This window comes from Mercenaria mercenaria, chromosome 7 (genome assembly GCF_021730395.1).
Source record: "Mercenaria mercenaria strain notata chromosome 7, MADL_Memer_1, whole genome shotgun sequence".
In the NCBI taxonomy this organism is placed as follows: domain Eukaryota; kingdom Metazoa; phylum Mollusca; class Bivalvia; order Venerida; family Veneridae; genus Mercenaria; species Mercenaria mercenaria.
This window is the reverse complement of record NC_069367.1, coordinates 45,057,937-45,081,429: the sequence shown is the minus strand read 5'-3', so window position 1 is coordinate 45,081,429 and position 23,493 is coordinate 45,057,937. Positions and strand designations below refer to the sequence as shown.

Here is a 23,493-nt window from a genome sequence, read left to right as displayed (position 1 = left end):
AACACATTGACATTGTTTTAATTGAGGAAACTATTTATAGATATTCAAACACTATTACAAGGTTAAAATTAGGTCAGATTATGTCATTCAGAGAAGTGCGTCGCTAACCGAAACGAAGTGTAATATTGAAATAGACACGTGCTTGCTTGACCATTTATTCGTAATGGGACTTCAGTGCGACAGTGTGCAATCTATTTATAGAATGGTTTGTTGGTGCTACTGGACCGAGGAAATCTATTATATGTACTATGAAGATTTGTATAGAAGTGTACTGTATTATATTGTCATACCTAATACGACTAATTTCTGAACTCATTGAAAGGAAAGATAGGCCGTAAACAACATGGCGTCTCTCTAGATACTGATACGAAAACAGCTTTTATCGCCTTAATAGATGGGGTAAAAGGCTGGATTCAGTTTTTAAATTGATTAATTGGGACATAATTCTTTAACTCAAATTTGTATTCAAAGCAAATAAATATTACCTAATCTATTAGTTATTTCGTTCAAAGGTTGAACCAGAGTTGTATTATACACCATTATCACGAAAACAAACGTTTTGGCTGAAAGTTTTTTCAAGACAAAAAGGTCTCATACACAGGTTTAACGTGATTTCATTTAATCTGCACGTTATGTTGGCAAGATTTGCTGTGCATGTCTGTTAAGTTGCCAATTTATTTATATTTATAGTTACATGGTTGAATTAGGTTCGTTTATAGAACAATATAATTGTGGTAAAGGTACTATATTTGAATTAAGAAATCTTACTCAGAATTTTTGGGGGATAAATTTTGGCAAATTTATTGTGCCGGGGAAAAATTCTGTCGACCGCGGGGGCGATCGGGCGTGCTTTCGAACGTTGTCATAGTATGGATGTTACTGTGTAAAAGGTATTGCTCTAGTGCTTTGGCAATATCTGACTAGCCTTGCTTAAATGTGTCATAGCCTTGCTTATGTCATAGCCTTGCTCATTATAGTATAGTTGCCTTGCTTAGAATTACAGTACGTTGCCTTGCTCCGTTGGTCCGCTAAATATTCCTTCATTACTTCGGCAGCCAACCGTCGAGTTATGGGGAATGTTTAATTTACTGTGGTGTACTGTAGCCTTGCTCATTATAGTATTTGCCTTGTTTAGACTTACAGTACGTTGCCTTGCTCCGTTGGTCCGCTAAATATTGTGGTGTACTGTAGCCTTGCTCGCTTTGCTTAGAATCACAGTACGTTGCCTTGCTCCGTTGGTCCGCTAAATATTCCTCATTACTTTGACAGCCAACCGTCGAGTTATGGGGGGTGTTTAATTTACTTTGGTGTACTGTGGTATCCCTTGCGTTCGTGTGGTGCTGATTGTTGCTTCCACAGCCAACCGTGGAGTAATGATGTGGTGCTTTACGGGCGCGTCTGGTTTCCTCCCGGTCGACGGGGTTACTACAAACAATGGAGTGGCCAAACTTTGCCAAACTATTTATAATAACTTTTATATATAAATGTGAATTACATATTAGACTTGTTGCTTGCAGTATCATATGCACCTATAATCAGTATAGCCTATGTGAGTGTCATCATATCTAAAATGTACAAATAAACATGTAGTAAACTGTGAATATTGCAGTTGTTTCTTGTGTATAATTTCGGGTAGTAAAATAATAAAAATTATTTTGCCTAAAAATAATTACATTTATTTTCTCCCGAAATTAATGGCTATCTTGTTGCTAGGTGTGTAAACTAGAAACTATCGTTGTTGTCAAGTAATCTTGTTTTGTGATTTATTGGTTACCTGTCTAAACACAATAGAGTAATGATGAACGCCTTAGCGTCTGGGAACCACTCAAGCGTTATATTAACTTCAGATCACGTGCAATATTCACAGTTGAATTTAAGGTGTACTGGCTAGCGTTTCAGATCGATGTTAAATTGCCCACCCGCCACACCCCAATGATAAAAATTTCTGTTTTTATGCTAAAATTAATTATATTATTGCATTTTAAATTCTGCTATGGCAATCTGACTGTTCTGTGAAGTACTTATGTTACAGATGATATGCTGCCATTTGGATGCTAACATCGGAAGTGAACAGAATGCAGGCACCTTACATAGATACGGAACTGAACAGATTCCTGGGCTACAAATCAATCGTGAAACAGACAAATCCAATTTGGTATTAACATTTCTCCAGATGGTTGATGATGAGAAACCTAGATGATAATTTACCAAGTTATGGATTGAGGACTAATAGACATTTTAAGTTATACAGATAGTGATCCAGTTAATCATTTTTATCTTTATACTTATGTCACTCCTAATATATTAAGGGCCGGGAAAAATTCTGTCGACCGCGGGGGCGATCGGGCATGCTTTCGAACGTTGTCATAGTATGGATGTTACTGTGTAAAAGGTATTGCTCTAGTGCTTTGGCAATATCTGACTAGCCTTGCTTAAATGTGTCATAGCCTTGCTTATGTCATAGCCTTGCTCATTATAGTATAGTTGCCTTGCTTAGAACGTTGCCTTGCTCCGTTGGTCCGCTCATTATAGTATTTGCCTTGTTTAGCATACAGTACGTTGCCTTGCTCCGTTGGTCCGCTAAATATTGTGGTGTACTGTAGCCTTGCTCGCTTTGCTTAGAATCACAGTACGTTGCCTTGCTCCGTTGGTCCGCTAAATATTCCTCATTACTTTGACAGCCAACCGTCGAGTTATGGGGGGTGTTTAATTTACTTTGGTGTACTGTGGTATCCCTTGCGTTCGTGTGGTGCTGATTGTTGCTTCCACAGCCAACCGTGGAGTAATGATGTGGTGCTTTACGGGCGCGTCTGGTTTCCTCCCGGTCGACGGGGTTACTACAAACAATGGAGTGGCCAAACTTTGCCAAACTATTTATAATAACTTTTATATATAAAGGTGAATTACATATTAGACTTGTTGCTTGCAGTATCATATGCACCTATAATCAGTATAGCCTATGTGAGTGTCATCATATCTAAAATGTACAAATAAACATGTAGTAAACTGTGAATATTGCAGTTGTTTCTTGTGTATAATTTCGGGTAGTAAAATAAATGCAATAATATTTAGGCAAAAAAGTTTCAGATTTTATTTCATCTTATTGTCCAAGAAGACTAAAGCAAAATAAGAAAAAAGTATACAAGACACCCAAGGCATGGATGCTGTTGATATAATTCAGACAAGGACATCCTTTATCACATGTTTGATGTCGCAGGAGTGTAATAAAGCCATTAAAATAACAAGAGCTGTCTGATGACAGCGCGCTCGACTATTCGAAGAATTGATTGAAGAATGGGGTCAAAATATTTCCATGGATATTCAGACAAAAGAAATAAATAGATTAGACAAACAATGTTCCTGTATTACTTTGATTTCGATAAGTCTTGCACTAAATCGCAATATATGAGCCAATTTCAAAGTCCAAAAAGGGCCATAATTCAGTCAAAATAGTTATGTACTCTTGCCTACAGATGGAAATCATAATGATAAACAAGTGTTCGAAGTTTAAAAGCCATATGTCAAATAGTTTTGACAAAACATGGACTTGTATGAAAACAGAACCAATTTCAAAGGCCAAAAAGGACCATAATTCAGCCAAAATAGATGACAGAGTTATGTTCTCTTTCCTACAGATAGAGACTATTATACTAAACAAGTGATAAAAGTTTCAAAGCCATATGTCAAACACTTTACAAAAAATATGAACTGGTACGAAAAACTTAACCAAGATTTCTAAGTCAAAAGGGGCCATAATTCAGCCAAAATCCTTGATGGAGTTATGTACTCTTACCTATAACTGGACATGGTGATGGTAAACAGGTGTTGAAAGTTTCAAAGCTTTATCTCAAAAGACTTTGTCAAAATATGAACTGGTACGAAATATTAACCCAGATTTCTAAGTCAAAAAGGGCCATAATTCAGCCAAAATCCTTGATGGAGTTATGTGCTCTTGCCTATAACTGGACATGGTGATGGTAAACAAGTGTTGAAAGTTTCAAAGCTTTATCTTTAAAGACTTTGTCAAAATATGAACTGGTACGAAAAACTTAACCATGATTTCTAAGTCAAAAGGGGCCATAATTCAGCCAAAATCCTTGATGGAGTTATGTGCTCTTGCCTATAACTGGCCATGATGATGGTAAACAAGTGTTGAAAGTTTCAAAGCTTTATCTCAAAAGACCTTGTCAAAATGTGGACTGGTACGAAAAACTTAACCAAAGTGTGACGCCGACGCCGACACTGACGCCGACGCCGTGGTGAGTAGGATAGCTCTACTTATTCTTCGAATAGTCGAGCTAAAAATGATAATACACTAGTGTAATAAAGATTTGACGTCGACGTCATTTTTAGTACGTAAGGCGTTGGTCAAATTGACTTGTTTATATAGTAAAAGAAAAGAGAATTTTTGATGTTTCGCCAGGAAAGGCTAACATGTGATAAAAAGAATATCACATCTGTGACTTTCCACATTGAATTTATTAACCTTGTTGAATAAAATTGATAAAATGCTCGGCAGAGCCTCGCATTTTATTATTTTATTCAACTTGTTTAATAAATTCAATATGAAAAGACACTCATGTAATATCCTCTATATATTTACTGGGAACTTACCTGTGGCGCTGCTTTCTCCCTCTGTGTCGTGATTCATTGTCTTCAGAACTTTCTGAGTCTGATCTGAAAATTAAAGGACAAAGTCTTCAGTGAGTTAAAATAAAATTATTATATAACACAATATTCTCTAAGATTACACCATAACATGAACACAATAGGCTAGGTATCCACTCAATGATAAAGTAATCCCTGCATTACCTAATTTTTAAGTTTATGAATGCAGACTCTCTATATCAATTAAATCTAATAAATACCTTTAGGTTTGGTCTAGGTTTAGAGTAATTATTTTATAACAAGCAGATCTATGCAGATTAGTGCACATAGTAAATTTAAATTTAGGGGCCTCTGTTGTCAAGTGGTTAACGTCGCCGAATTCAAATCACTTGCCCCTCATCGATGTGGGTTTGAGCCGCACTTGGTGTGTTGAATTCTTCAAGTGAGTATCCAGCGGTTCATGAGAAAAAGATGTTGTACAATCAGTCACAACAAAAAAGACAGATAACGCTTCATAATTATTGTCTGTTAATTTCCAAATTTTCGGAGACCTTGGCCAAACTTCCAGTTGGGTATTTGGTATTACCAACTGCAAACCCTATCCCCTCTAATGAAAAATCTCAACAGATTTACATTGATCTAAAAACTGAATCTGGGAGCCTTCAAATACTTATAATTTACAAAATCTTCTTTGACCTGGCACATGCCTTGCGAACATAATTTGATTTTGTTTCAAATATTGTTAAATTTGCTTTATTTTGTGACAACCAGAACATTTTGCTGTTTTGGTTCAAATACTTAGCATGCTTAGGGGAGTAATTCTAATATGACAGTGAATGGCAAAACAAAAGTGAACAAGATTTGAAACAAATTAAAATTGCATTCATCAGATATGCAAGTTAAGCATAGGCTTAATAAATCATAAGTATTTGTTATAACTTACACACACACAGTTGTATTTTATTTGTAGAAGCTTTTGAATGGCTATTTAGTTGTGACATTCCAATACTCACAATTAATTGTTTATGACTGACGCAACTGTCAAATTTTGCCAGTGTTTAAAAACTTATTTCTCAGAAAAGAACAATGATATGTAAATGATCTAACTAGAAACTGACAGATATATGTGTCGAGTGTTGTTGGCATATGAATGTTTGGCAATATCTTTTTAGATGAAAAAAATGACAGCAGCGTGAAGCAAATATCACCATGAAATGCAACACTGCCAAATTAAAAACCTTGATTCTATTTTTATACAGTAAATGGGTGCTGGATTTGGGGTGCTGGACCGTCTTTTGGTGCTTTTTATAAAGCATCATTATAAAGCATTATTTCTCAGACCACTAGCAACATCCAATTAAAATGAACGTAATGTGATACGAGTCATGTCGGGTCATAAGTCAAAATAATTTGACGTTTAGATTGTATTACTTTATGACGTGGCAATCTAAACTTCAAAACTTCGAATGATCAAAATAATGGAGGATAAATCACAGTACACAAGTCATGTAAAGTTATTAGTTTTATCGCTTGTGCATAGGCTGTGTAGACGCGATAAACACTGATCGTGTACAGTATATATTTCACAAGAAAATTCGTAATTTTGTAAATTATTTGATACCTTTTACATAAATCAATGAGGAATTTCGATACATTAAGTTTTATTTGAATTTATGGCCAATTCGTGACATAATCAGGATTTAAACCTATAGCATGTAAAGCGTCAGCAGCGATGAAAATTTCACTGTAAATTTCCTCCACTGTTTTGGTCTTTCAAGTGTTTGACGCGACTGAGGATAAAAATTTGCCCATATGAAAAAATATCTTAATATTTCCTAGGATGCATGGCGTCAAATTTGTCGGACTAGTCGGGTCTTATATTTAGGACTACAATTAAAACTAGACTGAGGCTAGGGTGTATGTCACAAAACATATCTAGCCACTTCCTAATATCTGTACATAAAGCATTGATTTACTCAACATTAGTGATTATCCGAATGTACTGAATATCCGAAATATATCTTGTGATTACTGTCAGACAACACGAGATTCTCCACCTTAAACTATTACCTGTAGTGCTTCTTCTTTCTTGATCGATATTTTTCTCTTGATCTAGACCTACGCTCGTGTTTATATTTGTCTCTGTGACCCATAATTTTTGATAATAACAAGGACGTTTCTCACACGAAGTCTCAATCTTCCAAACGCTTGATATCGATGTTAAACCCCGTCCGCCCGGATACCGACATTTTAACATTCGGGGTTGAACTTATTTCGACATAAACTTTTAGGTGTGGAAATCGTTTCAGCAAAAACAATTTTGGAAGAACTATTTTCAATCAAGGCATTTTTATTTTAAAACATAAGATTTTAGTAAGGCATTCGACACCGTGCCTCACGACAAGCTACTCCACAAACTCGAATGTTATGGCATCAGAAGTGAACTGAACAACTGGCTCGCATTCTTTCTGACAGACAGGAAAATGGACGTGGTGTGTGAAGGGAAACACTCAAAGAGCGTCAAAGTAGAATCTGGCGTGCCGCAAGGGAAATCTTAGTACATCTGCATTTCCTCGGTCACATATCAATTAACGATCTACCTGAATGGGTCAAGTCGCAAGTAAGACTTTTTGCAGACGACTGCCTTCTGTATAGAATCATCCGAATAGCCAGGGACCATGCCATACTAAAAGATGATCTGTTTCAACTGGAAAAATGGGCTGAAACTTGGGGCATGAGATTCAACGCCAAGAAATGCTACATCCTCAGCATCCGTCAATCATCATCTCACTTCTACCAGCTAAACGACACCTTTCTTCAACAAGTACCATGTAATCCATACCTTGGTGTCACCATATCTGAAGATCTACAGCGGGGCACTCATATCACCAACATCTGCAAGAAAGCCAATTCCAACTTGGACTTCTTACGGCGCAACCTCCGAAATTGTACGCACGACTGCAGGAATTTTGCATACATCTCCCTCGTACACTCTACGTTAGAGTATGGATCTGCCATCTGGGACCCATATCTTGGGAAGGATGTGACCGCCATTGAACGAATACAACGACAAGCGGCGCGCTTCATCAAGAAGGACTACAGATCCCGCGACGAGATCTGTGTCACCAAAATAAGATGCTCCAGGAGCTACAACTCCCAACATTATAGCAACGGCGAGAGTACAACAGACTGACGCTGCTGTTCAAGATAGTGGAGGGTATGTTGCCGGTGTAATGAAGTATTTCGACCCCCATAGAATAATGACCCCCCGGTCATTATTCTATAGAAAAAGTGACCCCCCGGTCATAGTATTATGACCTCCAGATCATAATACTATGACTCCCCCACGTGAAGTAAACTGAACCTCACGAAGAATATTGACTCCCATAAAAAAACGACCCCGGTCATTTGGTCAAATTTAGTGATAACTCATGTATCTAAGGCCTAATTGCTGCATTTTATGCCCCCACTCGGGGGAGGGGGGCATATAGATTTGCCCTTGTCCGTCCGTCCTTCCGTTTGACCATTAGCCCCAGATACCATCACTTGACACAGAAATCAGAGCATTCCGCAACGGGAAAATGGATTCTATTTCTAGACGCTGTATCTTGGTGTATACATTTTTTTCAGGAAAATAACAATTCAAAATACGTTCACAAAACACACCAGTGTCAATAATCCTTGCAAACTTCGGTATGAAGTAATTCTTCAGAAGAAAACTGCACAAGAAACTGCTAGCATAGAACTTAGCATTAATAGAAGTTGCAATACTTAGCAGTGGCATTAAAGTATGGTAGCGGCAACAATAGAAAGTAATAGTAGTAGTAGTAGTAGTGGCAGTTGCAGTAGCAGCAGCAGCAGCAGCACCACCAGAGGAATAAGTGACAGCAACAACAGCAGCAGGAGAAGAAGAGGTAGATGTACAAGACGTATTAGTGGAAGCAGGTATAGTAGTATCAGTAGTAGCAGTTGTAGTAGTAGCAGTATAAGTAGTAGTAGTAGTAGTAGAAGAAGAAGAAGTACATGTAGTAACAGCAATAGAAGTAGCGGCACCAGTAGTAGTAGTACAATCAAAATGTTAACTATTGGCAATGGAGGGTATTAGAGTTGTAGATCTAGTAAAATTGTCCGTTAGGTTTGGTGGGGATCACTTTTTAATAGATATTATCGTCGAAAGTCTTTTTAGGAGCCGGTGTTTTACACGGAAAGAGTAACTTTTTTAAATAGAATAATGTCCGGGAATCGATATTGTATGAGAGTTCGAATGTAGTAATTTCGGCAGTGAGTATTTTACATGGAAGGAGTCACTTTTTCTATAGAATAATAACCGGGGTCGTTATTCTATGAGATTCGAAGGGAGTCATCTTTAGGGAGTCAGTATTTTACTTGGAGGGGTCAGTTTTTCTATAGAATATTGACCGGGGGTCGTTATTCTATAGAGTTTTCAAAGGGAGTCAGTTTTTTATAAGGGGAGTCAATATTTTACAGGAAAGGAGTCACATTTTCTATAGAATAATGACCGGGGGGTCGTTATTCTATGGGGGTCGAAATACTTCATTACACCTGCAATAGACACCTGTGACTACTTAGTTAGGCTAAGACCTCGACGTAAAATCAAACCTGTGAAATATAAAGACTGTACGTGTGACCAAAACATTCTTGAAAACCAGGTTACAAACAATTCAAAATACAATAAAATACAATACAATACAAATTTTATTTATTGTCGGTTATGGCAAAGCAAATCAACATTAGCTATGAATAGCTATTGACCGACTCAATGTTTTGAAGTTGATAATGCGAGCAGTGATCAATATAAAAACTCTTTCTTTGTAAGAACAGTGGTGGACTGGAATCATCCGGAAGAGAGCACTGTATGTGCCGGATCCGTCGAGGCATTCAAGAGTGCCATTCAGGCTCACGATTAGATTGCACACACCCCCGAAGCCATACGCCAGTATTGGTTTCTACTTCGTAACCTACAGATACAGAGAACATATACATACATGTCCTGACGCTGAAAAGACAATTCCTCCAACATTATTCTCGAATCCGTTAAATTTCAAGCTTGTCCATCGAAATATACAGGATAAGGATATCGTGCAGACTGCCAATGCATGTCTCGGCTAAAGAGTGTTAGAGGTCATGACAGTAATATATCTCTGCAATCAATTATCCGCCATTCATCAGACAAACCAAACCTGATTTTATCACGCGCAGCAGAAATTTAGTAATGTTTTCCTCATGATATGTTTAGCAAATTAGAAAAAAAAACGAAACAGTCTGATATGCATTGATTTTGGCGACGGAACAATTGACAAAGATCCCAGTGCACAACAGTATTGATAACCATCCAACTTGTGCGTAATGTCTTTGCAAAGAAAACATATGACGTGTATAAACTGCTGTTGGAGACTTTTTTACTAATTTAGAACGACTTGACTTGCAGTATTCAGGGATTTGAACTCCCTTATACTAATACGAGAAGGACTGTAGGGAACATTGATATAACTATGTTGAATGTTTCTTGAAATAACTTCAAAAACATGCACTGAGGTCACAAAGGAGCAACAGGTATTTGAACTATTTCAAAAGTAAATGGCTCCAAATTGGCAAATGGGAAACGTCTGCTTTACTGGTTGTATTTAGTCTAAACACATTAAACAACATCGCATTCTTATTCAGCATGTGAACGGTTGTAGACCCTGGGTTTTATCTGGGATTTCACTCCGTAAAACCACAGCTATTAAGGCTGTAGCGACTATCCGAGTACTTGGATATCTGAAGGTCCTGTAATCAATATACACATACAACTTTGTACTGTTTTTACTTTGTATATAGTATTTGCTGGGTATGATTAGTTGTTATAAAGTTGCCATTATTGCGTGTTTCCTTGAAAATATATTTGTTCTGTTCTACATGTAACACTCACTCGGTGTTGGAGATATCTGTTATTTACTATTTCTTATTCATGCATGCATTAAAAACGGATTTAACAACCTACTCTTAGATACCAAAGGAAAGCATAAATTTATTATTTTTTAGATCTCACTTTCGGTAATATTCTTACATATACACTGCATATTCTGCAATTATTGGACGCGTTGTTTTCAGTGTGTTAGTTTTCTGTCTCTATTTGTATTTATGATGTTCTTATTCATATATGTCTGAAATTGACTAATGAAAGAATTTTTGATGACTAAGGCACATTCTCATATTTAGCACTGTGTAAAAATCATTGACTTTTATTTTCAAATACTTTATATATTTTCATTTAGCATGTTCAGATTGAATTCTCTTTTAACCAATCCAGAAGAAACTGAAAGGAATTTTCACCCCTTGTCTATTTAGCTTTTGCTTAATTAGACATTTAAACAAATTTTAAAACTTGTAACTTCTAATGGAAAACCATTATATTCCAATTCGAGATCGATAACCTAATTCCTCCTTTTTTCGTTCACATCTTTAATATCTAAAAAAAATTTCCTTAAAACTAAATTATCCAAAAGATCTTTACATTATACATCACATGACTAGTTTATCAAACAAGGACCAATAAAATGCTTATAAAAACGTGCGCAAAGGTTCTGTACTACGACATGGGAAGCTAGACCCAGCGGTCAGAGTATAATTGCTTTAAGACTTTATGGCTTTATGACTTTATAAACAATCTTGACAACTCCTTAATAATAAGTATGACTTGGCATACAACAATAAATGTAGATAATAATCTCTGAAAGATATCGACCACCTGTCTGAGTATTAACCATGGAGGTAGTACAGAGAACGGCCTTGGAACTATTGTTGGAAAACATCACTTGGGAGTAAAACCCGCAGAATTCATGGTACTCACACCAAACATATTTATGTTACAAAGTTGAAGAACAGAGTATATAATCTATAAAATGTATTCCCGTCAAATGAAGCTCTAAACAGGTAACGTTATACAAATACGATACATATGTTTGTAAATCACAGAAATGCGCGTATAAATGTATATCATGCACTCAGTGTCTCTGCAGAGTACAGAACAACAAGGGAAAATTTTAATTTTACTATTGCTTCTACTTTACAGACTATATACACTGTATAAAAAAATTATGTTTTCTAAAATAGCTTTCCGACACTGTAGATTACAGCTGTCTAGTTACACCTGAAGTTTTTTCGTCCAAATTATGTAAGACTTTCTAACGTCTATACAATCAAATATATATTGAGGATGACTTATGAGCAACTACGTGTTCAGTCTTTGCGTACGCTTCGTCTTCATCAGATCTAAAAGAAATTTTAAAGAGGGTAGTCCACACATTCATACTGTTTGATTTTATTAACTGCTCAAAACCACTTTGTGGAGCCGTTTTATCCAAGTTGTGTCGAATATTGCATTGTTAGATGTACTCCATTTTCGAGAAAATGACATCTTATAATCTTTTGTTTTCACGGCTGGTTATATCTGCAAAATTTGAATATTCCTTCGTCTACATTTTTAGTTGGGGATGTAAAATTCTTTCATGAGGGTAGGCTAACAAACTGACCTGAGAAAGCCCGCCCGCGATTGGCTTATGGCATCCCGCCCGTTCCTGGCCTTTAGGAGCCCCTGCGTGCCTGGCCTGTGGAAGTCCGCCCGAACCTGACCTATAAGAGTCAGCCCGTGCCTGACCTATGAAAGCCCGTCCGTGCTTAATATAATGCCCTCATGGATACTTTTCCTCGAGAGCGGACACAGTAGTTCAGTGTTAGAATTGTGCGACCCCAAAAAAAAACAGAGGCCGCGAGATCCCCACTCCTGTAATTGAATGACAAACGTTCAGATAGGGAGCTTTAAACCTGCATGATAACAAACTCGGGACGCTTCTTTTGCCTTTTGTACTATCCTTCAACGAAAATTACTAACACTTTTGTGGAGGAGTCGCCCATACGGGTCTCTGGAGGTGATAACCCATAATCTTATACGAACTCATACGGACGCACGCACGGACGCAAGCATGCACGTACGCACGCCAACCGCACATACGCACCACCATACCATCATTTAAACCGAAAAGTTTTCATGCGATTTTAATTGTGTCGATGAAATGTAAATCCGAACAATAGAAATCCAACAAAAATGAGAAGTAAAACAATAACTGTGGTTTTAAAACATCCTATATTTTTGTATTATTTGTAGGTTAGTGAATTTCCGACGAATGCTTAGATATATTTCTTTATTCTATTAAAAAGGTAGCTAGTGGAATTTAAATCATGGAAAGATGTTGTAATGTACAAAGAAATTTAAAGAGTTAACAAGGGTGAATGGAAATGCGCATTTCTGTGTTGCCCTTTGTTCACGCAAGTACTTGCTCCGTTTATGAAAGTTTGATTATGACATCCACAAAAACTACACTTCTGGTGAATTTAGTATAACGAGAGCTGTTTGTGAAATACATTTGCCTCTGAAGCGGTGCAAATGAATGCGAAGAAGTATAGTTTCAATATATGAACTGTGACTATTAACGTATATAATGATTTTAAGAACAATCCCTTTATTGGTCAAGCATCAGTAAATAATTTAAAGACCCTAAACTTTTCCATTTGATAAATTCGTAATACAGGACTACTAGTATTACTGATTTAGTTTACTTCAAATGTAAAGGTGTAGCCTCACTGGGGAATACGTTTTATTTCAAAAACATACTCTATATTTTTTCAACTGACTACTTTTGCCATTATGTATTTGGTGGTAACATGTACAAACAATACAAAGACATTTAACAATTTTTCAATTAGCGATTTTCGTGGATATTTACATACGAACTCTAGACTTAGTTGCAAACCGTACGGGAATGTTTCAGTTAGCGATTTCCGTGGATATTTTACTAACGAACACTAGATTTAATTGCAAACTGGTACGGGAATATTTCAATTAGCGATTTCCGTGGATATTTTACAAACGAACACTAGACATCTTTGCAAACCCGTACAAGAATGTTTCAATTTCAGTAGCGATTTCCGTGGATATTTTACTAATGAACACTAGACTTAGTTGCAAACCCGTACGAGAATGTTTCAATTGCAGTAGCGATTTTCATGGATATTTTACTTATGAACACTAGACTTTGTTGCAAACCCGTACGAGAATGTTTCAGTTAGCAATTTCCGTGGATATTTTACCAACGAACACTAGACTTAGTCGCAAACCGATACGGGAATGTTTCAATTAGCGATTTCCGTGGATATTTTACTAACGAACACTAGACTTAGTTGCAAACCCGTACGAGAATGTTTCAATTAGCGATTTTTGTGGATATTTTACCAACGAACACTAGCTTTAGTTGCAAACCCGTACGAGAATATTTCATTTAGCGATTTCCGTGGATATTTTACTAACGAACACTAGATTTAGTTGCAAACCCGTACGGGAATGTTTCAATTAGCGATTTCCGTGGATATTTTACTAATGAACACTAGATTTAATTGCAAACCGGTACGGGAATGTTTCAATTAGCGATTTCCGTGGATATTTTACTAAAGAACACTTAATTTAGTTGCAAAACGGGATGAGAATGTTGCAGTTAGCGATTTCAGTGGATATATTACTAACGAACACTAGACTTTGTTGCAAACCTGTACGAGCATATTTCAGTTAGCGATCTCCGTGGATATTTTACTTACGAACTCTAGACTTTGTTGCAAACCTGTACGAGAATGTTTCAATTAGCGATTTCCGTGGATATTTTACTAACGAACACTAGACTTAGTTGCAAACCGGTAGGAGAATGTTTCAATTAGCGATTTCCGTTTACTAACGAACACTAGACTTTGTTGCAAACCCGTACGAGAATGTTTCAATTAGCGATTTCCGTGGATATTTTACTAACGAACACTAGACTTAGTTGCAAACCGGTAGGAGAATGTTTCAATTAGCGATTTCCGTTTACTTACGAACACTAGACTAATGGGAATGTTTTAACAAGGGATTTCTGTGTGACACCAGACCAGAAGTTGCAAGCCCGTGCGGGAATCTATGTGTTGACTTTTATCCCATGTCAGTATTGTTAATACTTTTCAAGCGGTACATCCAATTTATGTAATTTCAGATTTAGACAAAACATTCTGAAGCAAACGAAATTATCTTGTTTTCGAACAGTGTTGCTACATTTACAGCGACAGCAATAAAATAACTGTATGGATTATAAACAACAGTATGTTTTTCGGTAAATTAGTGTTTTGTTACTTTTGCTTCGGGAGAAGCTAATACATAAAATATTACATGTCAGACTTTCGACAAATAAAAGTATGTGTTTATTTGGCCTTTTTATCTACCAGCACAACGATTACAAACATTGACTAGCACTGGTTTTGAGTTGGAATAAGACTTGTTTACAAACTTCGATAGCAAAATGTTAATGCGTCGAACTTGCCAAGTCGTTAAGAGTCTGTTTCTTCTTCAATGGTCGTAGATTGTTTTGGTACACAGAAAAATAGAAATCTCCTCCACCGTGAGTTGTTATAAGGACGATACTGTCGCGGATAGTTTGTCTTGGTGGGTCGTACGTGTTTCTGCTGACACAGTCAATGCTACCATTGCTCGGCATCGCTTGACATGGTACCGAATAAATTGAGTAAACTGTTGAACCTTTACCTTCACCATTCAAATGCGAATGTATCAAGTCGTCCGGTTCATCATCGAGATCAATGACGTTAAATTCATCTTTTGAAGGTGTAGATGCTGGCATTTCGGATGCTTCACTGTAGGGATAACGCATGTTTTTTGTGTTATAACATCTGCAGAATCCCAAGGGATTGGTTGGCACCCGAGCCCGTTCAATTAGCGATTCCTGTGGATATTTTACTAACGAACAATATACTAGATTTAGTTGCAAAGCGATTTCTGAGGATAATTTGCTAAATAACACCAAATGAAGTTGCAAGCCCGTGCGGGAATCTATTCGTTGACTGTTATCCCATGTTAATACCTTTCAAGCGGTAACCTTGTGTGATGAATACACCCGATTTATGTAATTTCAGATTTAGACAAAACATTCTGAAGCAAATTCAAACAGTGTACACATATACTATAACCCAGTATACAAAAGCAATGCAATAAAATGCAAACAAGATAATGAATGTTTTTCAATCATATTTATCAGATATGTATTGATTCAAATATAATATTTCATATGTATGTAGAAGGAAAGTTTTCTTTAAAATGGAAGATGTGATACTGATTGATGATAAAGGAAGGGAATAAATAGGAGAGGAAGAATAAAAGTGGGATCTTTTCCACATATCATAAAAACTGTATTCGATTTATGTGAAAAAGGATGTAATTTTGGGATGGCCATTTTCATTCATGTTTGTCTAATCTGTCTTTCGTTACAGCTATTTCTTTTTCCAGGGATATACGCAAATATAGAGAGTCAAGAAAACGTTTAAAAATTTGAATTGTCTTCCTGTATTTAATACTAAAAATGAAAAACTCGCATAATATAATAACAAAATTTATTGCGTTTTTTTTTTCCTTTTAGTATTTCCTATTCAACCGAAACAGACATCTTCAAAATTGACTGTATAAGGGATAATTTTAGTTTGGAAAATATTGTTAAGTAATTCCATAAAGCCTGCACGTGCTGGCACTCCCAATACAGATGCACGGTTGTTTCAATGTTCATGTAGCAGAAATCACACAGATTACTGGATACCAATTTACATGTATATTAATATTTGTTTGTTGGTAACAAATGCATTAAGAATCTTCACTGAAAACTTCGAAGTGTTGTACCAATAGTAATTGTAAGCGGTCCTGTATATATACACTTCCAGTTAATGTCACGATTTTCAAAAAAAAATCTTTCCATTTGTTTCCTGCTTTTATGTTTCAAATGGCATTATGGGCATACATTTTATTTGAATCATATATAATAAATTCTAATTGATTAGGTTTATCAATGTTTTTATTTTATTTATTAATGCATTGTCACTTTTATTATTAAAGAAATTTTGGGTCATTTATACACTTAATATTACAGTTAGACTTTTGACAAACAAATGTACGCGTATCTGTTTATTTGGCCTTTTTATCCATCAGCCCCACGATTACAAACATTGACTAGCCCTGAACTTAAGTAGAAATAACACTTGTTTACAAAATTTGATAGCAAAAACATTAATACGTCTGCGTCGAACTTGCCCAGTCGTTAAGAGTCTGTTTCTTCTTCTATGGTCGTAGATTGTTTTGGAAAACACAAAAATACAAGTTTCCTCCACCCTGAGTAGTTAAAAGGACGTGAATTGCCTCGGATATTTTGTCTTGGTGGGTCGTACGTGTTTCTGCTGACACAGGCAATGCTACCTTTGCTCGACATTGCTTCACATGGTACCGAATTAACTGAGTTGACTTTTGAACCTTTTCCTTTATCATTCACTTCGTCCGGTTCATCATCGAGATCAATGACGTTTAATTCATCTTCTGAAGGTGAAGACGCTGGCATTTCGGATGTTTCACTGTTGAAAGACGACGTTCGACTTTTTGCACAAGGTAAATTTAAGATAGAAGAAGAACATGTGCAGAACCAGTGTTCGTTGTAATGAAAATGATAACGAAGCCCTTGGACAATGTGCGTGTAATGTCCGTTAGATTCCAAAGCTTTGTACAAACTAGGTAATCCTTTCAGTTTGTTCTTGCAACATGCATCAAGAATGGCATCCCAGTATTTGTCCTGTCGTCCAACGACATCCCTACTTGACATTATTTCCCGAACAAGCGTATCATCAATAATTTCGGCTCCCCATAAGCCGTCTACGACCCTACGAATATCAACTGCCATCTTTATATTACAAAAAGGACATGGTCTCTTTGGCTTTCGGTTTTCGTTAATGTTTCTTTCATATCGTTCCCATATACTATCGACAGTTGTAGGACAGTGTCTCTTTGCAGAGTTTAAAAACTTTTCCATTGTTTCATAACTTCTTGTTTTTACTAACAAAATAATATCTCGTACTTGTGTTTTCCTGTCCTTGTTTTCTCGTATAGCTTTGCACTCGTCCTCTGTTACACAACCTGTTTTAACAACTTCATCTGCAAGTTCACACTCGCTAAATGGCATGGTATCCACAAGCTGCATTACATGTGCTTGTATGGCCTTAGATAGGCAATATTCGTTTCCTACAAAAAGAAAGAGAGTATTTTTTCATTGGTGACAACAACTTGAAAGTTTGTGCCATAGACATTTTATAGTAAAGAAATATCCTTGTTTTGTAATATAAATGTCGGACTAAGTTATGCCGGACACAAAGATTAAGTCCAAGTTTGTTCTTTACAACCAATTTCAAGTTGCCACGAGCCTTCGTTACATCATTAACATTAATAATCGATATCCCTCAGAATAACTGGATACATGTTACTTAGAACTTTTGAAATATGATACGCACATTTCTTTGCATATAAACACATCATTATAATTTTGTGTCTATTTTTTGTATCACCGCAAGAATTGTTTTCAGTGGAATAAATGCTATATATTTTGCCATTTATTAGTGTGTGAATATTACCGATTGCTTTCTGGCATCAGAATATTTATTTATAGACGTGTACATCATGAATATACACACACAATACATAGACAGGCTAAAACAATTACTCAAAGGGACAAGAAAAGAAACAACAATGAAAAATGATACCGTTTTGTACCGTTGGGCACAAAAACACCACGAGAAAATTGTGCACCATCCCTCACACTTAGGTCCAAAATGCGTCAGAGTTACAGAGCAGTGACCTGTGAATCTACTCGTAATGCTTACAGAAGGTATGGTACGTAAAACACAAAAGTGCTGGTGTAAATGTCTCATTATACTCAATTCCTTTTTTGAGAAGACAGAACATTTTCATAATTAACAGAAACTCAATTCCAGTTGGCTTTAAGAGTTTCTGTCCTTTTAATATATCTGATCAAATCAAATGGTACGATTTGTATAAACAGGAGGAAGGTCCTTGCAAGAATGCTTCTAACTATGACCGATGAAAACCGGGAGAAAGCGGTTAAAGATTTGTTTTCTATTTTCAGCTCCTGTAGTCCCTAAATTCAGTCAGACAAAACCATGTTGGTCCATGTCCGGATGCTACAAACCAAGTTCAAATTTTCAGAGGAGAAGGTGCTAAAGGACAAATTGTAAACGACTGACTACGAACCATCCACATATACTAATAACTCATTCAAAACATTTGTTTCTGGTGATCGAGCTAATATGTAATAACGAAGTATTGGAACCGTTCTTAACCTATGTATATTCTGTGAAATTAAAATGCCACCATAACAAGGTCAGTATTGTACCTGAAAGTAAAAACGTAACATCAGAAATCCATTTGCAATAAAATTAATAGTCACAAACCTTTTTTCGGCCGCTTAGTAACTTTGACCTTGACATTCGTTTCAGAACTACTGCTAGAGTCGTGTGGTCCACTCAGATGACTCAGCTTGGTGTCAGTGGCTTTAGATGCAGGTAATAATCTTCTTGTCATTCTTGGTTTATCGCGAACACTCTCGGGTATTTTGACATCTATTTGGTTTGTTTCTATAGTGGCCGGTTCGCTTTCAGATGTCCTTAAAACATACAGATGCTGTTAAACCTGTTATAAACAGAATACTACGAACCGTCCAAAACAAAAGAAACTATCCAGTTTTTATAACGTGGGTATTTTTTATTGAAAAACGTTAATTTATAAATCACTTGTGTTTTTCATATCACATTACACTTGAAGAACTTCACGTGTAAAATTTTAAGAAATCAATCAACCGTGAGGTCAGTAGTCCCACAATAGCCGTTTTGCACGAAATTCACGTGCGCCTGTAATTAACAATGTTCTTTGTGAAATTATATTGTTATTGGAAATATTGATAATTGACTAACCGGAAAAACAGCAAAAAGTTTAAAAAATATTGTTGGTTGCACCGCACGACTGAATCAAGTTTAGCGCGAGCGCCCAATTGGGATGTTATAATGCTACTGACGCGCAGAAGATATAGCCTTTCAAACGGCTATTGTGGGACTACTGACTTCACGGTTGATTGATTTTTAAAAAAATATCACGTGAAGATCTTCAAGTGTAATTGTGGTATGAAGAAACAATTCAAATTTGAAAAATCAATTTTTTATTTCAAAATATCTGGATAGTTTCTTTTGCTGTTCAGTATATATACTAGTTTTCCGATCAAAAGAAAATGAATATCTTGTAAAAACATATCATTTTTTCTGATTACCCAAATGGACGAAAAAGAACTGATATTATAGGACACACTTGCCTTGTGCATGCAATTCAGTACCTTAATAAAACCTATTTGCTTGCTTATATTTCCAAGAGGCATAGAACTTGCCTTTCATGGCATTCTTTATTAACGGTTGATAACCTTGTTTAAACTTTAAAGTTAAACTTATGAGAATTGGAAAATATTCATATTGGGTGTGGCGGAGGGGTATGGGGCTGTCGCCTTCTAAAGGTCAAAGTAAAGTGAAATAGTAAGGTCAACTGTTGAATAAGTGCATTTTGCTAGTTAAAAAAACAAGGATAAACATCCAACAGGGAAAGCCAAAAACGCAGCCTCCCCAAACGTTAACCCAGCACGCGGACGCGCACTAATACAATACCAATAAATAAAGGAACACAGTGGGGCACCGCCTTAGAACGATCAGTGGTAAAACCACCACTTGGAGCTGTAACCAGTTTATAACTCTTACCCCCACCATGTTCCAAAGTCAAGGACAGTGTAAATAAAAGTTATCGCCGCCAGGTGTAACCCTAACACACGCAATGGCAACAGAAGGCATGTAACGTAAACACATAAACGTTCTTGTATATTTATATAAAAAGCAATCCTTTAGAACCTCAAACGCATGTACTCAATGTCTTTGCAGAAGACAACACCGTTAAGGGCCCGACGAAACAGACCAGAAAACAAATAATAAAATAGCTCAATCCTGGTGGGATTTAAGAACTACCTATCGTATAGTCCTACACCTGTTTCGTCAGACACAATCAAAGAGGATAGCATAGCGTTCAACTGTAACGGCTTAACGTCAAACTTGCGATATGTCTTCAAACAGTTGGTCAATAACCTCTTTTAATTAAACATTTAATAACTTTACTTAATACATTTGGAAAATTGCCCAAAATATTACGAAGTTAGTAAACAGCTTTGTGTTGATATACCTTCTCGCAGAAGTGTCTTTAAATTACTGTTATATTCTAAAACCAATCTGAATCACAATAACACAATTTAGCAAATTGTTTACATGATTTTAATAATGGTAGCCCTTTTGAAGAAGCTTATTGGTAATGTATTGCATACGTTCATTGAAATCCTCAACATGAAAACCCAATTAATTTAGAAATATATATCCCATAAGATGTTGCCTGGGATACATTCCGATCCAAACTAGGAAAATTTACGATACTAAAATTAAAATCATCCCCCTTGTCATAAATTTTGATATAGATCTATATAATTAATTGTCATAAATAGAGAGATATATATCTATTATTGAAGTAGTAGTTTCCGAATTGTTTGTTTTATTTGGGATAAATAGTATTAATCAATAGACCAAAACGGATTATCCATAGGCTTCCATTATAAGAAATGTCACATACCCCATAACTGAGAGATAATAATTAAAATATGATTCTCTTGATAAGATAATATGCCAGACATCCAAAAAAGTAATTTTAGATAAGCTTAACTGATCCATTTCTTCTACAATCTCTTAAAACACAACTATCCCCTTTCTTGGATGGTATATAGAGGCCAAATGCCCATGGACACCTACATGTCTCACTGACGCTTACGGGTTTCCCTACATTTATTTTTCAGCCAATCCAAAGCCGCATTTCAATAACAGTATCTGACCTTTAGGCAACTAAACAGACTAACAGCAGGTTTGATTTTGTGCATGCAAGGTCACATTTCGGGGCGGGTTGGTGGTTGGGGTGTCTAAAAATTATTGTAAAGAAATATTGAATGGAAGAGAAATAACAAGTACTGAATTCATTAACAACCGGTACACGCCCAGATTGCAGATTAGATATGATTGTTTATCTATCTTTATGAAGATAGGAAAACCATAAAGTGAATACCCGTTATTTTTCTACATTTTGTTTTTGATAACCGTGTTTTAATTAAAATTTGACCGAGTATCTGTATTATGTTTAATACCGATTCTATAACTGTAATAAATCAATGTTCAAAGATGTTAATTTTTGTTCAATTTAAAATGGTGATAATAAAGAGTATAATAATTTTTTTACAAAGATCCACGATGAAAGATTAATTTATGAGAAAAGTATGGTAAAATGTGTAAGAATAAGTAAAATTTGCAAATACAATATTGTTATTGACGGAAATAATGATAAATTTATTGTTTTGTTTATAACATCACTATGAGTTGATACTTACATTCTACAGCTACTGTTACATCCAAATTAAATTATACACATATATATATATGAAAACTCTTCGCGAATTAGGGAAGAGAATTAAACTATGATCAAATACTATCTGCACGTGTGTAAATAGATTATCAATACTTGTATTACATCATTTTAATTCAAATATTTTAAGGTATGACCCAGTTTGAATATTTCAAATGTTCAAAACAATGTTATAGCTATATACTATATCTAGTGAGAGACTTGTAAGCAAAATTTAAACAACTTTTACCGTGCCGTTTCTTTTTTTATATAAATTTTGTATAATTCATGATATTTTCTCAAGCTCAAGTAGAGACAAATTTCAAAGTGTTGGCCACTGTCCAAACGTTTGCAGAGAATTCATTATACCATTAATTTTGGCAAAAGAAACATCACACTATTGGTAAACAATTGTAAACACACAAAATAAAACTGTGACTATAATTTTTTTTCTAGGGTGCGTTAAGTTAAAGGATTTAGTGAGACAGAATTCTAACTCCAACATTGAAAAATTAAAGCCGAGTCGTGTGCGGCTATTTTGCCCACTTTAATAAAAAATGACCTTGGGGTAGAAGTAAAACCTACCTATATTTTTTTCCACAATATGTAATCTAAAGAGTAAAGGCAAAATAGAGAACTTTTACCGTATGTAACTCAGTATTTTTAAAGATGTCTAACTTTAAAGTTTCACTGTTTCAGAGCTTGAAAAATGTTAAAACTTACTAGAAAAAAGAAATATAAGGAAGATAAAGTTGGTCCCAGTTGGACTTTAACCTATGCCTCCTGAAAAATTTAAGCCAAAGTAGTGAATACTCTTCAGAAGGAGGTACACCATTACATGGATCATATTTTAATTAAACAATAAGATAAGATAAGATTTATTCGTGAATACATCTGTCATAGTAATCACAGACTATCACAGGTAGTTATCACAAAGGTCAGACTCACGTAGTTCACATGTTTGATAAGATATTATTACATTATAAGAAATGGAGCTGATTAATAATTTGATAAGTTTTGGGACATACATATAGCACAGGATAACCTATTAAAGTTTTGCAAATGATTTCCAATGGGGTCCATTGATATCAAATGTCAAAGGTAAAATTTGCCTAAATACTAAGATATAGTTTGTAACTTAACTTTCACAGATTGGACCCATCACAGAAACAATTGGATAATGAAATTGACGAACATATCACACAATAGATTTAGAATACTGTACACGCTCAATATAAATCATTACATTAAATAAAATAAAATCTACATTGAATTTCTCAGCATATTTCATATCTTCATAGAGATGCTGTTTCACCTCTTTCTTAAAAATATACTCGTTTTTTATTGCCCTGTTTTTAGGAAGACTATTCCAGTCAAGGATAGCTTGGAAAAAGAACAAATTTGATGTAAAACCGTCTATCTTAGGCACATAAAACTGTCTACACTAT

General features: G+C 35.7%; 2 protein-coding genes across 2 annotated transcripts in view; both read right to left on the bottom strand.

Annotated features, from left to right (window-relative positions):
• The window catches only part of LOC123554217 (splicing factor Cactin-like), a 32,924-nt gene extending 26,107 nt beyond the window's left edge, over positions 1 to 6,817 (bottom strand). The window contains exons 1-2 of the mRNA XM_053548310.1: positions 6,679 to 6,817; positions 4,615 to 4,677 (exon numbers count right to left, since the gene is read on the bottom strand). Coding sequence (XP_053404285.1) covers positions 4,615 to 4,677; positions 6,679 to 6,761 — 146 coding nt within the window. The 5' untranslated portion in view covers positions 6,762 to 6,817. The remainder of the gene's footprint in view (positions 1 to 4,614; positions 4,678 to 6,678) is intronic.
• A 9,258-nt stretch (positions 6,818 to 16,075) lies between these two features.
• On the bottom strand, positions 16,076 to 19,184 carry LOC123555856 (uncharacterized). Its single transcript, XM_053549023.1, has 2 exons — positions 18,976 to 19,184; positions 16,076 to 17,752 (listed from the first exon to the last, which is right to left on the bottom strand). Exons 1-2 carry the CDS (start codon positions 19,103 to 19,105, stop codon positions 16,785 to 16,787), a joined length of 1,098 nt encoding a protein of 365 aa, XP_053404998.1. The 5' UTR covers positions 19,106 to 19,184; the 3' UTR covers positions 16,076 to 16,784.
• Between the last annotated feature and the right edge of the window lie 4,309 nt (positions 19,185 to 23,493).

What these genes read in the sequence shown, in the direction of transcription:
- LOC123555856 (XM_053549023.1), bottom strand. Translation starts at nt 19,105, where the DNA reads ATGACAAGAAGATTATTACCTGCATCTAAAGCCACTGACACCAAGCTG. An exon ending in TACTAAGCGGCCGAAAAAAG is followed by an intron (nt 17,753 to 18,975) that starts GTTTGTGACTAT and finishes TTCTTTTTGTAG; the next exon opens with GAAACGAATATTGCCTATCT.